At 34.2% G+C, this 18,267-nt stretch overlaps 1 protein-coding gene and 2 long non-coding RNA genes across 3 annotated transcripts; 1 reads left to right on the top strand and 2 right to left on the bottom strand.

The window, feature by feature from the left end:
• The first annotated feature begins 849 nt into the window (after positions 1-849).
• Positions 850-11,573, top strand: LOC124179784 (alcohol dehydrogenase class-3). Its single transcript, XM_046564518.1, has 7 exons — positions 850-1,139; positions 5,845-6,088; positions 6,230-6,450; positions 7,174-7,390; positions 9,514-9,644; positions 9,761-10,035; positions 11,415-11,573. The coding sequence occupies exons 1-7, from the start codon at positions 1,119-1,121 to the stop codon at positions 11,437-11,439; spliced, it is 1,134 nt and encodes a 377-aa protein (XP_046420474.1). The 5' UTR covers positions 850-1,118; the 3' UTR covers positions 11,440-11,573.
• Positions 9,784-14,035, bottom strand: LOC124179785. Its single transcript, XR_006870151.1, has 2 exons — positions 13,948-14,035; positions 9,784-10,115 (listed from the first exon to the last, which is right to left on the bottom strand). It is a non-coding gene; the product is annotated as an uncharacterized LOC124179785 (long non-coding RNA).
• Positions 14,036-16,908: 2,873 nt separating this feature from the next.
• LOC124180108 lies at positions 16,909-18,049 on the bottom strand. Its single transcript, XR_006870208.1, has 2 exons — positions 17,829-18,049; positions 16,909-17,517 (listed from the first exon to the last, which is right to left on the bottom strand). It is a non-coding gene; the product is annotated as an uncharacterized LOC124180108 (long non-coding RNA).
• Between the last annotated feature and the right edge of the window lie 218 nt (positions 18,050-18,267).

Below are 18,267 nucleotides of genomic sequence, written 5' to 3'. Positions count from 1 at the left end.
ACTACTGAAAAGGGCATAGTAAATATCTAGTTCTTTTAACAATGCTATCGATATCAAAACGCCACCTAATGCACTGGTCAATATATATCCTGAGATACTTTGTATGTTTTCCTAGTTAAACGAACACCATCAACAATGACTTCGAACTCGTTCGTTACAGAATCACAGTAATTTCCAAAAGTAAGGCATACTGATTTGGTAACGTTCAATCGTAGGCTATTCTGATATAACTAATAATTCATTTTTTCCACATTAGTCGTTAAATTTTTTTTTAAAATTTCCATCTCTAGCATAGCAAAGAACAGCTGTATCATGAGCATATGCAATTGTATATTCCGGAACCAATTCTAATAGGCTATTTATAGTATTTATGTATAATATAATGAAGAACAACAGAATCAGTATTGTTCCCCGTCGTACCCCTAATATTTGCATCTTTAAAGCTACTTTTAATATTTCTTACTCTAACACATCGAGATCTGTTTTTTCAATAGTTACCCGTATATCTATGACTATGTGAATATACACCCACAATAATAAAAACGAAGGAATAACAAGAGATATTTTCGGTTTTGTCAAATAAATAAAAGGGTTTCTCAAATGACGTTGAATTCTGAAAATATGAGTTCGCTGAATAATTACATCGCAATATTGAGAACGAGATGGAATATAATTACGATTGAACTTCGCGTACAGGAAAGTTCGTTTGATCGTTCAATAATGCCGCCGTGTAAAAGTAGTCTAAGCACTACTCATGCTATAATCACATGATACCCTCTTTTTTGGCACGCGTTCCTACCGAAGTTGACGTCAGTCAGCGTATCGTTCGTTGGTACGGTTCAATGTGCGCGACACGTTCGTTGTAAACCGCGCTTGTATGCACACATGCATGGAGCCTAGCGCACATGCCTCGCCGGATTGTGACCTTGGATGTTGTAATCGTCAACCAGATAACCTAAAATCGCCCTCTTCCTTCTCATAACCGACGAAAAAGTGCTACGAATTCCAGCGGTCATCGTTTTGCAAGCGTGACCTATCGTTATTATATAACTCGAGATACGAGAGCATTCCTTCTGGATACAGATTTCGGCCAACTCAGTACGTCGTCTAATTTCACCATGGCAGATACCGCAGGAAAGGTGAGTTTACGCTTTAAAAAAAGTAAGAACGGAATTTTGAATTACCAGGTTATCGGAAATATTATATGTTATCAATCACAGTGATTTCAAGTGCATAATAGTGTATGTATCATTTAGCATTATTGCTTTGTTGATAATAATCTACAACTGGCATTCTTTGCATCTTGTAACTATACTATTTCACATCATATGCGTTATTATTAAAGCTCGACAATATATTGCTGCAGCTGTATGTAGCAAATATATACACTCGACAAAATTTTAAGAACATGAAAGTTCAAGGTTTCCAATTCCTTGGAAAATTTAAAATTCACAAGGGATTGTTGTGTTGATGAGGGAACTTGCCCGCATTTTTTTTTTTTAAACGACCAATAAAAAAATAGTTCGAAATTTGAAACAGAGAATTTCTCACAAGTCTCTCATTTCTTTGAAAAATGTGTTGCCGAACTAAGATTACAGGGTATGACATATAGAGCCCAACGGAGTGATTCCCCACACATTGATTTTCAGTTTTACTATATTTGTTAACGCTATCTGGAAATGATGAGGAATTATTTTTCTTCAGCAGTCCCTGTAGCTGGTGTGTGAATTTTTTTTTTCACCGAACCTAACTACAGAATTGTTTTAAATTTCACAAAATAGGCGGATCAGAAAACGCTAATTTGAATACATTTCGAATAGAGGTATTTAAAAAAAAAGGGCTGTGTTTTTATCGACAAATACTTTATGTAAATATTTCTGCAGTAAATCCAAAACTAAATCATTTTCCGACCTTGATCAGGACGTTGTGAAATGCGCTGTATAGGTATATCATATAGGTTCTAGACAATATTCAGAGTACACAAGAATCAAGCTATCAGCCAAAATTAGCAGCCAAATGTTCTGATGTTCATTCGAATAAGATAGCAAAGTTTGAAAATTTTTTTGCGAAGTACCTTGAATCCCGAACACTTGAAAATAAATTTGAGCATAAAACTGAAATACATTTTTATGATTCAAAAAAGATTAACATGTTTGGCTGATAACTCTGGCTGTTAGCTTGAGCTTTATTCAGTGTACAGTTTCTTCTTATCGTGGCTTCATACAACCAATGGTTATAAACAGTCTTAACGCAGGCTATAGTTTGTTCTAATCTAATCAAATTTATCATTGTGAGCTTATGTAAAATTCTTGAAACATATTATATCAAATTAGACATTAAAATTACTCCAAGTGTACGGTACAGTAAACAATTTTTTATTGCTGTACGAATATTTATTGGGAAATGTTTTGATCTGTCTTCGAGGATGATCTTGAGTAAAAAAATTTGTAAAAACACCCATAAGCACCTCATATATTACACAATCCATATTAGGTATATATGAATTTAAATAAAACATTTGTCGTGAACTATCCATGCATAATGAGGATGAATTTAGTAACGTTACCGTAACGATGCGTGTCTAGGCAAAATGATTACTTCTCACGTTTTAGGATTGTCTGAAATTTAGTAAACCATGGTAAACAAGACATACTCATATATTTGGAAAAGTCAACTCTTTGAAATTCATTCAGAAATGGCACAATAATAATAATTTCCCTTGACATGTCATTACGTTAACGTTACTAACTTCAGCCTCGTTATACATATACAGAGGAGTCTATTTCAAACATCTCGTGCAAATGTTTTAAAGAGTAAAAAAGCTGCAAGTTTCCTTCAAAACTTGAATAATTTCAAAGGAGAAAGAACATGTTAATATGCATCAGGTTCTGTATTGTGCCTATTCCAAAATTTTGCAAGTAATCCTATTTTTCAATACAGATAATGTAACAAACCTTATAATTTGCAGGATGATGTTTTTAAAATATTACAGAATATAACTAGGCAATTTGGGTAGTATGTTCGAAATTTAAATTCTCATAGTAGCTGGTAAAATTTATAAATACTGTACTATATATGCAGACTTAACTTCGAAAAGATTTATTTAAATTGATTCTGGTTTTACCAATTACCCATATGGGTTTGGCTACTTTTTTAATAAAGTATATAAAATCCTAAATCTAATTATTATTTATTTATTTATTCACGTAGTTTGAACGGGATAACCCGTGATACAAATGTAATATTCATGATACTGCAGAAACAGTGAAAAAAAAAATATAGTCATCCTTATTTCAACAGCACTTTAGAATTAGCCTTAAAAGTGTAAGGACTAGTATTATACAAGTCAATCCAATATGTATTGTCGTTGTGAAGCAGTTTGAGAAATCGCAGTGCAAATTTCCGATCTAGTATTTCTAAATGTATAAAGGAATACCGAGGAAAAAGGCAATGGGTCGGTAATCATGGTCAGTGTAATCCATAGCTCTTCCGATTCGATACGAAACAAACCTGAAGTAAAGATGGTTGACTCTTTCAAGTCTAAGTCTGAACTCATTGGTTTTAGGCCTCCAAATAGTCGAACAGTTGGATGGATTCAGATAAATAAAAGTGTAATAAAGCGTTTTAAACAAATTGATGTTCTTAAAGTCAACCTCCGACCTTATAATAATGTTAAGTTTTTTAAGAGTTTTTGCACCGATAAATTCCAAGTGCCTGTTGAATGAGAGTTTCTGTAACTTGCTCAATAAATAGTTTTGCTATTCTATGACAGCTAAGCTGGTTATCAGTGAGATGTTTGCCAAGGATAATGCAAAAGCATTTGCCAACATTGCAAGATAACACGTTAACTCTATACCATTCAACCATGGAGTCGAGATCTTGTTGCAAAAAAAGCCTATCACTCTGATTACTAATGAAAGTAAAAAGTTGAGCGTCATCAGTAATAAGTAATAGAGAAGCATGCTTGATAATGGAGTACAAATCATTGACATAGATCAGGAATAAAATCGGGCTACGATACATACCTTGTCTGATGCCGGAAATAACTAGGATAGGTTTGGAGACGTAATTATCGACTTTAACATGTTGGGTTCTCCCATTAGGACAAAAGATATTTTGTGGTTGTAAAAATCCAACCAATTGACCAGTATGCAAAATATAGGTACGTCGGGACATTTCATATTAGATTGATAAAAACTGGATCGTTTCAAGTTTAGTCAAAAACTTAGTTTTTAATAATGCTGAGCTCGAATGAAGTTGAATATATATCAGTTCAATATTTAGCTAAACAAAAGTTGACTTACCATGATTGATTTATCTGTCAGAATCTATTTATTTACCTTATAAACCTTAATAAAGTTAAATACCTATACTCATATTTAAAAAATCTAACTGCTTTAAAGCCATTTAAAGATTGTAAAATAGCAATCTTTGTCCTAATGTGTTATCACAATAACGTTACTAACTTCAACGTCGTGATAGTATAGCTTAATATTGCAATGGTTCATTTGTTCTTCGAATAGACTTCTGTTTGATCATGCTTGATCGATGGAACTTCAAGCACACCGGTTACGAGTATTTAAGAATTTCTTGTAAGCGGAAGCCATCGAATTTCTAAATTCAGGAGCCTTGAAACAATCTAGCTTCCCAGTAAAATGTTATATATGAATATTGAACACTGAAAATAAGCCAGATTAGAAATATGAAATTTCAAGCTGCTTATATTTAGATAAACTGCCCCATATACAAGACTGTCGTAGCACAACTTACTATGCTACATTCTCACGTTTTTTGAAAGAGGTGTTTCCGAAAAAGGACTATTTTAATTCTGTATCACAAGGTACTTGATTTCAGGCAAACCCGAAGCATATAGAGATAGACTGTGCGGTCCATACACTGAGCTAAAGCTCTAATTAAGAGAAAGCGACAGCAGGAGAGCGACCTCTAACTCTAATCGGTGACTTGACAGGGAAAACACCTAGCTTATACAAGTATAACTACCCGCTTGCCTCATTGCTTCTCCGGTTGGTGCCTGCTCCACACTCTTTCGACCGTGCAACAGAGAGGTCGGTCTTCCGCTGTTGCTTTACCTTTCTAATTAGGGCTTTAGTCAAGTCAAGTATCTTGATTATTATACCATTTAATTTATATCCTGGCACTGCCTACAATAACCTTGCTTTTCTAGTCCTATTCGGAGATAGGCCTGTAACTTGAACGCTTAGGATTTTCTGGAGTTTAGCTAGTAAATAATAACAAAGAAAACATGTTCATATTTTGAAAAGCCAAGTCCTTGAAAGTCGTTCTAAAATTGTACCAGTACTGTTTTTTCCATGATGTTTCATTACGTTGACATTATTAACTTCAGCTTTCTATGTATCTTGCCTATTGTACTGTATTTTCTCGCTTGATCACAACATAATAATCAACTTGGTCACTAGAAAATAGGGAGAGTTCTTCTAAAACGAGCAAATCGGATTCTGTTGCCTCTGGACCTCCGAACAAGTTGTCCTCTCGTCAAGCTCACAAGATGATACGTTATATGATAAAAGAAGCTGGAAATGTTGCTGAAAATCTCAACTAAATCTTATTAACTAAATTGAAACATATCGTATAGTTGTTGCAACTATTCAAATGTATTCTGTTGAGATTATACATGCAAAGCACTCTAGAATGCATTCGGTTATAAGCATCACGATTTGCAGGCACGTCTAAATATGCTTCTCTGAATTATATTCTATTCCTTCTACCCTTAGTGTAACACAAAAATACCTTTCATAGTAATGAGATAATTCCATCTAGTAGTTCATAATTTGGGGACTGATTTTATTTCAATTACTCTTGCAGGTGATCAAGTGCAAAGCAGCCGTAGCATGGTCAGAGAAACAGCCACTTTCGCTGGAAGAAATTGAAGTGGCACCCCCGAAGGCACATGAAGTTCGCATTAAGATTTCAGCAACTGCCCTTTGCCATACCGATGCCTATACGCTGGGTGGATTAGATCCGGAAGGTATATTCCCATGTGTACTTGGCCACGAGGGTGCAGGAATTGTTGAAAGTGTAGGACCAGGTGTGACAGAATTCCAGCCAGGTATGTATTACAATATATTTACAAAAACGTTGTATTTTATATCGGTAAATTATCTAAACAGACTGTAATGTAGAATTTTTATTTATTTAATTTACTTTGCAATTGGCATTCTATTACGAAAATTGAATCTTCAATTTACAGGTGATCATGTCATCCCACTATATATACCCCAGTGCGGTGAATGCAAATTCTGCAAGTCACCAAAGACAAATTTGTGTGGGAAAATTCGTACCACTCAGGGCAAAGGTGTGATGCCTGATGGCACATCTCGCTTCACTTGCAAGGGAAAGACTCTAGCTCATTTCATGGGCTGTTCCACGTTCTCAGAATACACGGTCGTTGCGGACATTTCACTTTCCAAGGTTATTATTTTACAGTTGGTTACTCAAATTTTATAAATAAATGTTTCTCTCGAAATTATCTTTTTATATTGGGAAAGAAATATTTAATAATATTCCTTAATTTTATCAGTGAAAGTCCGAATGATCTCAGGTAAATAAAATAAAGTAAATAAAACGGTCTAGATGATGTTTCTACCCAACACATATCAGCTAACGTGACCTATTACGGCAATATTGGATTCATTTTTGTAGTTCTTGAAAAAAGACAAATTCAATGACAAGAACTCGTTTTTTATTGTCAGGGATCCACGTCAATATTCTTGTTTTTTATGTCTGAGAGGAAAGTTGTAAATATCTATCCGTTTCAGAAAATATGAATGGTTTTGATATTCCAAAATTTGAAGTACTTTTCTGGGCTGTTACAGCATAAGATTTGTTTGCAACAGCGCAGAACAGAATAACTTTTACAAGTCGATACCAGAGAAAAAACGGTTAACGTGATTTCGAAGAAACAATCTAGTCTGTACAATAATTTTAGATCATTCTTAGCTGATATATTGTGAAAAAAAAAATCCAACATCTTGCATTGATTATTAGAGAAAAAATTTATTCCACGTAAAATTGTCGTTTTTTTTTACAAATTTAGTAACATGACTATTATAATAATGCACAAATATTGATAGAAATTACCAATGTGGAATTCCTTAGACGTTTACTACTGTTTTGTGTTATTTATATCCGCAGGTTGATCCTAAAGCTCCTCTCGACAAAGTTTGTCTGCTGGGCTGTGGGGTGCCAACAGGATATGGGGCTGCTCTTAATACTGCAAAAGTTGAGCCAAATAGTACGTGCGCTATTTGGGGGTTGGGTGCAGTTGGTTTGGCTGTTGCTCTTGGGTGCAAAGCAGCTGGAGCTTCCCGTATCATCGGGATTGACGTCAATAAGGATAAATTCGAACAAGGTTATTCAAAATTGCATTACACATCAATCACAGAGGATCAATTATGCTGAATAGGAATATATACTTTCCATTCGATTTCCGTAATCTCGTACAGTGCATGCCTTATGAAAAATGTCTACTGTCCTCTAATACTGAAGTATTCTGGTACTGACGCTCAATATTTATAGCGCTCCTGGTAGTGTACCAGATAATGTCTTTCATTATCCAAATGAAGATACAATTGTTCATTTACAAATTCACTTAGACACAATGGAACATGGTTTCCCATGCAATTTATCTATTTGAAGGATATGATTATTCTAATTTTCATTTAGATAATAAACCAGATAAATATAGAAACAGGAGAATCTTGATATACTGAACACGAAGAATTGTTGATTTCATGAAATATTTTTTTGAGTATGGTAAAAAAATGTGTTGTTGCTGCAAATAATTATTTGGTAAAGCAACAAACAATTTGATAGGATCGACTAGACAGTACCGATTTTTTGTCTAAATGAAAGATTTGCTGCGATTGTGTCAAATTTAGTTGAAGCAACATAATATTTTTTTCACTAGCTGTTAAACAAAAAAGTTTGGTTGACTTGGCCACGTTTCATCGCATTCGTAGATTGCAAAGATATTCTTTCAGAAGAAATTTCCATCGAATTATTGATTTTCACAAAACGGCATCTGAGTTTCAACTCCGAATGGTTTCCAATTTGTTTAATTCTAAGCAGCATATTTTATCTTTATACCATAAAAAAGATAAAGATGAGCAGTAGATTGAAGTAGATGAAGACGAAAGCTGAACTTCATTCACATTATTTCTATAAAACAAAGAGATAAGGTACATTTACCTAAGGTGCTTATCTTAAATAAAACTATCTGGATAATATATAACCATATATATATAATCATATTCATAATATATAACATTGGCTACCGGAGTATTACACTGCTAGAATATATTGCCGAATCTACGATTCATCGCCAGCTTCGTATGGTTGAAATTTCTATTTGGGTATTATTACAATCATTTGGCTTCAGAAATTATAACATATTATAATATATACTGAGTTATGAAAATCTTTCAATTTGTTTTAGGTTTCCAGTTACGAGAAACGCATCGACCAAATTACTTTTTGGTATTAGAATTTGTAGCACTTCTTTTCTTTTTCAACTATAAGACCTATTGTGGTTTTTGTACATGAAAGTCTGATCTTTTTGAAACTGAAATTTATTAGAGAGATCCACAAAATAATCTCCAAGGAAAAACTGTTTTTCTTGACATTTCAAGTCAGGTATGCGTAAATGCCTAAAAATGGAGTGTTCTTTTTATGAAGTAGTAGACATTTTGAAATACATCATGAAATTTTTTTATCAGGACAATAATGCTGTCATAATTGAATCGATGTCATTATTCCATGAATATAGAATATAGGTATGTAGGAAATGCTCTAAAATGTTTACGTTTTCATATAAAAAAAAATTCTGGCCTTCACCTATACAGATCTCAGATTGTTAACAAAACATGTTTTCTTTTACATTTTCTTCAAATAGATTTCATATTCGGAAAGATTAGACATTTTTGAACAAGAAACCCATATCCTCATATTTTTTTCTGACAGGAAATTAAATTTGGAGACAAAGGATCAATTCAAAAGCGTAGTGTAACTGATTTTTGTGTTTTTCGTAAACAGTCAGGCTTGTGGACCAGAAAAATTGTAGATTTTTCTAATATAGTATACATCAGTATACATTATAACATGTCAAAATTTTTATGCTAAAAAGTTGGCTGAAGGTGCCTGGATCAGTCCATATATAGAGATACACCTACGGAGACAGATTCTGAATGATTCAAGGCTACGCAGGTCGTCTGTTTTCATTTTTCTTAATCTGCCTAGCAGACGATACCGGTGGCCTTCAATCGGGTAGAATTTGCTATTGGCATACAATTCTATTTAAAAAAAAGATGTACATATATCCTGCACAGCATAAAATATTTCACTGGAAGATGTAGATATTTTTTTTGAGCTCACAATACAGTTTTATGGGGTATATGTATAGTGAATATACACTTCAAATTTTGAAACAATCCATTTATGACAACTGTCATTCAATAAATTTCTTTTCATTTACAGCTAAACTATTTGGTTGCACCGAGTTTGTAAATCCAAAGGACTACGATAAACCAATTCAAGAAGTTCTTGTTGAGCTTACTGATGGTGGTCTTGATTACACATTTGAATGTGTAGGAAATGTACATACTATGGTGAGGCTACTATTTGATAAAATTATAAATTTTGAATTCAAATCTCTTTATTCAATGCCACATGATGCAATATTGCATTTTTCTACTTTTGATCCATCATTATTCAATTATTGCAGAGAGCTGCTTTGGAATCATGCCACAAAGGTTGGGGCACATCTGTCATTGTTGGAGTAGCTGGGGCTGGGCAAGAGATTAGTACTCGTCCATTCCAACTGGTAACTGGTCGCGTTTGGAAAGGAACTGCATTTGGCGGTTGGAAATCGCGAGACAGTGTGCCCAAGCTGGTCAAGGATTATCAATCAAAGAAACTGCTTCTGGATGAGTTTGTCACACAAAATCTTCCGTTCGATCAGATCAACGAAGCCTTTGATCTTCTACACTCAGGAAAAAGGTAATCCAGATTTCTTCTTCATATTTCCTCTGAAAACTTTTTAAAATGATGAAGAATAGAGTCACAAGTTTGAGCGAGTACTGAAAGCAGAGTATAAGATTAGAATTCGGAGAATTAGAAATGATAGTGAGATGTGCACAGATTCTGCAAGCAATTGCTTAGTCAAATGGGATGAAAAGGCTTTCAGATAGAATAGATAAAGTTTCACATACGAGTATCACAGGAGTGTGAAAAGTGAGTGATGATGTTACAACAGGAAATGTTGGTATTAAACAATATTGATTTTTGTTTTTTTTTTCAAAATAACAGCTCAGACAACTTACTATTTTTTTGCCAACGACTGTAATTCTTGCTTAAGAGAACCAAGGAAAACGTTGATACAAAGTATATACTATACTATACTATACTACATTACAACGTAACCACATTTCCAGATATATTCATGTTAAGCTACAATATCGCGTTAATTTCTCGTGAAAATATAAAATTCCCCGACTTTTTCCAGTTTTCTAACCTTGTTGATTTTTCCGTTTAATTCTGCAAATTAAGAACAAAAATACTTTGATACATTTGAGAGTTAAATAGAAAGAATTTTTAAAAACCGACGAGGTTGACGTTAATTACATTGTCGTAACAAAATATTGGGAAAAAATCACCACTTCGAATTTTTTATTGATTTTGAAAGATTTACAAATACTTGAGAGTATGCCTTGTTTTATTACAGCTTATGGAATTTCAAATAACTCAAATTCTGCCAAATAATGATTTCTCCTAAACGTGTATCATCACAATGACATTATCAACTTGAACATCATAAAAAGTAACATGTAGTGCCGTTTTTAGCCAAGCGAACAATTTTAGTAACAGCTAAAACGAAATAAATCGAAAAAAAAGACAATTATCTTTCAGCTACTCTAACGGAAAGCTAGTTCCCTTGTATACTCTCCTCTCAGAGCGTCAACAAATTGAGAAAAATTAGTGTGAAAAGAAATTTAGCCCAAAAAGTCAGGATACAGCCAGTGATTCTATTTATTCACAAAGTCAACCCGTTTTTTAAAATCAATCGTCATTCTTGAGCCGTAATACTCAGTAGTTTTTCAAAAATTTGGAAGATACTATTGTATCATGTATCTGGAGAGAATCGACGAAAAAATAATGGAATATCATTGGAACCAAAATTTAAATCAATCTTGATCTTACATACGATATTCTTGTGCATTATCATGAAAAATGGAGTAAAATTACATTTGTTACTGAGAAGGGTTACAAAAATCAGAGAACTTCATTTCGGCTATTTATTCATCATCATTTTGAAGTAACTATAATGTAAGAAAATTACGAAACCTTAATTAATTGCAATCATTTTTCTGAATTTTCAGTTTGAGAGCTGTTCTGCATCTCTAAAATGTGGATTCACCGTTGTAACTCCAAGGACACTACTGTACAGAATTCCGTACATATCCATGAGATACAATGTTTGAATTATATTATATAAATAAATAAATATTTTATGGGTACATTTTTGCTATCAAAATGAATACGTATTTACTTTTCTTTTTTATGAGATTCTAATTTCATACTATCATAGCACTAGCCAAATCATGCGAATGATATCAACCTTTGTCAGTCAAAATCCAAGAATACAGATTGTGCTGACATCCGATCGATCAACATTACATAATTTTAAATGCTAACCTTTGTTGCAGGTAAGTGAAAAACCACCTGTAATTCTTTACGCGTTGAATTTACATTTGAGCAATGTTTCACTGAATGACTGGGCAAGTCTACGAATTATGGACACCATCCAGGGTCAAAATTTCGACTTTTATCCAATTCTAATATTTTTTAGTATGCACCAAGATGCAAAGTTACTGCAAGTATCAGATCTCTATCAAAAACTTATTTTTTTCACCTATTGTTTTTGACATTATTCAGCTATTATTTCAAATTTGACTGTATAATCTGAAAGCTCGCAGTATTTCACGTAAAAACTTGTATGTTTTGAATGTGCTCGAAATAGGATCAGGTGCCAGCTACAATTGATTTTCTAAAGCATCACATTCTTCTTTTTCTTCTCTAGAGATATTTTAATTTCATTCACGTTTGTAGCGTAGAAGTACTGTACTGTTTACGAATAGTGTATCTTTAACATCGTGGCTGCTACATGATGAAAAAGCTTGAGTGCCTTTTACTCCTGATGCTTTCACAAATCTCAGCTTTAAAATTTGTCAAACTTGTGGTCAGTTTTAGTGCAATAAACAAGATGTATTGTTGATTCTCTGATGGAAGACTTGCGTGTTTAGTGAGATGCTTTGTTGTACCTCTAAGATTTTGATTCAAGTAACGGAAACACATCTTGTATCCACAAAATATATTTCAATCGGGAAAATATGAGTTAAAAAATTTACATTTTCTTTATTACACGGAAAATTACTATCATGAAAAACCGAAAAATTTTTGGAACAGTGATTTATAAAATATAAGGGGTAAAAGGTACTCAGGCTTTTTAATATGTAGCACCAGATATGTCAATATATATAAATCATTATTTAAAAAGTACAGAACTTCTACAAACGTGAATAAACAAAATGAAGATATTCTGTTACGAAGTATTAAAAATGTAATGTTCCGTAAGATCAATTGTAGCTTCCACCTGGTTTTGTATGTAAGAAAATTTGGGCTTTTAGAGGAAGATGTCAAGTTTGACATAAAAGTTGAGAAACGTTGAAAAAACAGTTTTTTTTTTAACAATCAACATGTTTTTATGGTTCGTAAGGATGTAGCCTGAAACTGATTCCATAATCAGAAATGTCAGACTCTTCTACATCGAAAGCATCTTGAACAATTTATTTGCGATAAGGGTACGGCCAAAATATGGATAGGAAAACGAGTATTCATTGTTGAGAGTTGATCAATGTATTCCTTAGAAACTGTAAGAGGTGGAGGTCTGAAGTTTGCAAGATTTTTGCATCTGAGTACATACTACAAGTTATTAAAATTGCAGACAAATTGAAATTTCAACCGTGAGTCGACTGTCAACAATTGTTGGTCTTGCCCCTATACATTAGATAATCTTATGCCTGATATAATTATGTGAACATCATATTTATTACAGCAATCTTTTTCAAGTTTACAGAACTTTAATTTTTCTGTAATTTCAGACATATTTGTGTAATTTTGAGTAATGTTGCGCTATTTGTTTAAAAGTATGCATGCAAGATGATCACAACTAAAATCTGGCAAATCTTTATAGAACAATCTGAATTCAGTGATAAAATTATACAACTTCACTATAGAAAGATGAGATATGCAGTGTGTAAAGTTTAAACATATTTCTTTCAAGACCCAGTTCACTTGATAAATGTTTTTTGTGGAACGAGAATTTATTGTCATCCTTGGGTTTTACTATTGATCTAATAAATATAAAGTGTAATCATAGACTTCTGATGCATTTTCAATATTTGCATGTGTCTTTTACGATAGTATATGTAATAGTAGTTTTCCGTTCCGTATGCGGAAACAAATTATTAGGCCAAATTTGTAATTAGTCGTCCGGTGTGTTTGAGACATGTTCAATAATGAATAGATTTTGTATTACTTGAATTTCACACAAGCTCGTTAACTGTAAGACCCATAACAATTACTGTTGTAAGACATTATGCGGTTTCTGAGATCGCAACCCAGCTAACACATGGACAAATTGTGTCGAGACGTCTTGAAATCGTTCTCAAATTCTCTAATGCAGCGATCTTTCATCAGACTGTTTCCAGGCGCACCGATAACCTTCTGCGCTGTCCAAGTTCAAGTCTAGTCCATTCATTTGACAATTGATTAAATAAAACTTATACATCTGATAATTCGGTCAGTAAGGGTATGACTGCTACATGATCTTAAATATTTGAAATACGTCACTTATACGAAGGGAATCTCTAGCGGAAGGTCAGACTTCAAGCCACCTACACTCCACGAGCGTCAAGACATGCACAAGTTTTCGTTTGCAACATTTGTCTGCTACACTTGACTTACGTAAACGCTGTGCGTGTGTTGACGTTGGTGATGGGCATGTGACTCGGAGTTTTCCCTTTTACCAGAGATTCTCTTAATACATATTTTATAAACATTTCAATTAGCAGGCATGATGTATTTAACTTGCTATTGATTATTTTTCTGAACATTTACGACCACACAACTGATTGTGAATTCAAAGTGCCGCGCGTAGTACCATGTGCCGACAAAAGATGGCCCAGAGCTGCTGCGCTCGCTCCAGCTATCCGCGCGAACCACTCTTGCGTGAACGAACTTCTCTCTCGCAGACAAAGTCACCTCTCGATGAAATCAATTGGGCTAGCGCCTTGCCGCCCACCAGCGCGAAACTTCGCGCGTAGCATTTAGTCGCGTGGCGACTTAACGGACTTGAAAATGCTGAGGTTTATTGGACTCAGTTGTATCGGATTTCGGGTTGAGTAAGGGGGTCAACGGATATACCCTGTAGTTGTTAAGCAGCTTATCGATCCTGCGCTGCATGTGTGCAAGACTGATTCGTCCGCGGGCTGCACAAACAAAGAATCGTACGATCCGTTCCCGCGTCTGAACAGTACTAGCGAATTGCCTAGTTATACTAGGTAGCAGATTTCTTCCGTAGCGCCGGGAGGGCAAGTTTAACTTGGTTTATCAAAAATGGTTATTTAGTCGGCAGGGAACGTTGCTCGTGAGGTTTCTCTCTGACTATAGCGCGGAATTCCGTAACTCTAGCGACGATTATCGCTATCGTTAACGCTGCCTATCGACAATTGTCGCTAGTGGTGATTCTGTACCACGCAGTTAACGATATTTGTCGCTAGTTCGAATCGTTAGGTTACGATGATTGTCGGTATGCTAGCGATGGATATGGAAGTCTCGCTAAGGCGTAACGATAATCAGTGACATAGTGGACGATAGTATATCGGTGCAACAACGTATCAATGTGTTGCGCGTAAACTTTTCTCCAGCCTTCAAAATAGTATTTAGATTTAAAAAGGATTGAAAACTTCATCATGCAAGTGAATATGAAATCCACTTTAACAAGCAATTATTTTTTTCAGCACAATATAATCGTTTCAACGTTCTCTGTAAAACGGTGTTCATTATCCAAGTAATTTTATAAAATTCAAAAACATACTTTTAAGCTTACGTTGACTTAATCCTTAATATCTTTCCAAATATACAAGTCCATTTATAAGATATTGTAAGGGTTCATTAAATAATAGTATTTAATCAACTCTCTCGATGGCTTTTTAATATAAAAATAACAAGTTCATTTTTTATTCGCCGAAAGAATGGATTAAATAATAATATTCAATCAACTCTTTCGATGCCGAGAAATAGACTTATGAAGAGGGCTCAGTCAAAGTAACCTTAAAAAAATATTTCTGAATTTTATACAATTGCTTGGATAGAGTGATTCTGGTCATTAATAGATGACAGATGACATAAGGCCTTTTCTCCAAATCAGTTTAGTTGAGCATTGCAACATTTGTATAGTTAATAGTACTCAAACTAAAACCATTGGAACTGTTTGGGCTCAGTATACTTACACTGTTCCATTTTTTTCCATTTTTGATTCATCGGAGAAGAATTTTTTTATACAACACGAGGAAAGATCACGGCAAGGATTACAGAACAATAGACGTTTTTTTTTTCGTTCACAAATAATCTATCCGAAGTTACTAGATTTTTAGTGATAATATCTGCGACGTTGTCAAACTTGCTGAAAATCTATCGATATTTATCGATGCGCCTGTGATTAGTTTTGCATCGATGCGCCTGTGATGAGTTTTGCATCGACTAATATCCTTACGTCTAAGTTTCAGAATCACCCTACGTCGCTAGCATCGTCGATGCAAGCGACAACTAGTCGCTATCTAACGACAGCGATAATTGTCGGTAGAGAGTTACAGAATCCTGCTACTGGTCCCAAATTTCTGAAATTTTCCTTGACGAGAACATGTGCAGAACACCAATTCTTTGGTATCAAAGACTGATGCAGTTGTAACGATCTAATGTTTTTTTTGCTTTTATTTCTGCGTTGTGTTCTAGAACAGAAAACTACTTCACATTTAATCAACGCATATAACAGCTTGTTCAATTCAAAAGAATAAGTCCATAACAAACTTGCTGATGATTCATAGTGATAATTGCTTAGACAGAGATATGTTACTAGTCGACATAATAACGTAGCCTTACACTGGTCTTTAAAAAGAATAGGATTATCAAATAGATCCATCAATATTTTGAAGTAGAACCGAAGTACGCATTTATGTTAGTATTGAAGTATACAGGATAATTACTTGTAAATTTTCTATTCCACTTAGTATTAGTTACAAAAATTTACAAAAAATGTTTTCATAAATAGTTTAACACAAATATCATATCATTAGAGTGGTCCTTAGAAAGCTTACCTGGAAAAGATCTCCAGATTGGGTACAAAAAAACAAAATTCGAAAATTCTTCGAACATTGGAAATACGCAAAAACACTCGATGACGATGATCGATTGCCAACTTCAAGTAATGAATATTATGTGCGAATTGGGAATAATGACTGATTGAGTTGTGATTAAATTATAGATGGTTCATCTTTTTTTTATTTTCAATATTATAAGATTTTTTATGCCATGGTTTAAATTGTTTCAAGAGTGTCAGCATACAAAGCTATGATTTTTTACTCATTCACTGTTCAAATAGCTGATGTGAATAGTTCATTTTTCACATAGATTTCTCACCATCAGTGATTATTAGCGTTTCTTGCCCAAATTCGAAACTCAAAATGTATTTATGCTCACATGCACCCGTTTTAATTGAACTAGAATGCTGAAATTTTGGCCCAATTTTTTTTGAAATTTCTTTTTAACCTATCTAGGAGGTGCTGAGCCGGTTCAAATACAACAATGACTTTTTCAAGGATCAGTCTGATAATTATACTAAACAATGCTACATGCGTTGCTTCTTGTATTATCATGCTGATGGCCCTTTCGAAATCAAGCGTGTACCCAACGCATCAATCAACCTTCAGCGTCAGAGGTCCTGTAAAGTAACAAACGATTATTTTGAATATTGCTTTTCAATACCTCGTATGATTTGTAATTAGAGCAAATAAGATTCAGAAAATCATGTGCAAGTCATGTGGTATGTTGAGCTATGTTCGTCCCATTTCTATACGTGCAGAGTATCATCTTCGGGGTTGTAGTTTTCCTACTCTACACCATTTTCTAGCTGTTACTGTCTGTACACATCTGGACTTCCTCAAAGTTGTCGCTGTATTCACTTTGTATGATTTTGTGCATTTGCAACTCATTGTCGGTGCTTTCTTAGAGTCCTTGTCGATACATTTAGTGCCTTTTAAACTTTTAAGCTGTGTTGAAGCCATCAAGCGAATAAGCTGCAAATATCCATCATGTTCAGTCTACACCTGACCCAGCAGTCTTTTGAAGATCACGGTACCTTATCTAGAAAATTAAAAAACAAAGCTTCATTATACTACCGAGGAAGCACGGCTATTTCAAGGTATAGTCTAATGTTACATAACGCACAACATCTTTTACTCGTTACACATAATATATGCAAATAAACTGTATTCCAAGCTATTTTAGTTTTATGCGTTATTTCAATTCATATTACAATTGGGATAATTAAGAAAATCGATTGTACTTGTAATTCAGAGCTAGTGCAGTATTGCAAATGCTGACGCTGTCATATTTTCCATAGCAATTTCTCCAATAGTGTGATATTAAAAACATTTGTTACATCCGTTTCCTACCTGCTGTATATAATCGGTTCACACAGCAACAAATTTGGCTCACACTTGTATGGCTGGTAATTTTTCCCCCAAAGGCTGTGATTTCAGTCTTCTGTTTAGTCATTTATGATGAAGATATTTATGTATGACATAAGTCAAGTCCATTTCTGTAACAGCAGCTTACATTGCAGTAGGTGAACAGAGTTTGTCATTTTCAGCTTATAAGTAACTGACGTCTTACCTTGTACATTTACATAAGTAACCAAGCATAGCTTCCGCGCAATATATTATCTTGTTGCAGATAGTGCAAAGCAATCGGTACCAATTTACTCGTATTAGACACTTTTACAATATCACCTGACCCACAGTAAATGTGCATCGCGTGCTCGCAATTTCTTCATAAAATTCGAAAATAATCACAAATTGTTATGAGTGACAATTATTGCACGATAGAGCTTAG

The sequence above is a fragment of the Neodiprion fabricii genome, chromosome 4 (genome assembly GCF_021155785.1).
Source record: "Neodiprion fabricii isolate iyNeoFabr1 chromosome 4, iyNeoFabr1.1, whole genome shotgun sequence".
Lineage (NCBI taxonomy): Eukaryota > Metazoa > Arthropoda > Insecta > Hymenoptera > Diprionidae > Neodiprion > Neodiprion fabricii.
Note: the sequence above shows the minus strand (reverse complement) of the source record. Positions and strands in the feature narration are given on the sequence as shown.

What these genes read in the sequence shown, in the direction of transcription:
- LOC124179784 (XM_046564518.1), top strand. Translation starts at nt 1,119, where the DNA reads ATGGCAGATACCGCAGGAAAG. An exon ending in TGGCAGATACCGCAGGAAAG is followed by an intron (nt 1,140 to 5,844) that starts GTGAGTTTACGC and finishes TTACTCTTGCAG; the next exon opens with GTGATCAAGTGCAAAGCAGC. An exon ending in CGGACATTTCACTTTCCAAG is followed by an intron (nt 6,451 to 7,173) that starts GTTATTATTTTA and finishes TTATATCCGCAG; the next exon opens with GTTGATCCTAAAGCTCCTCT.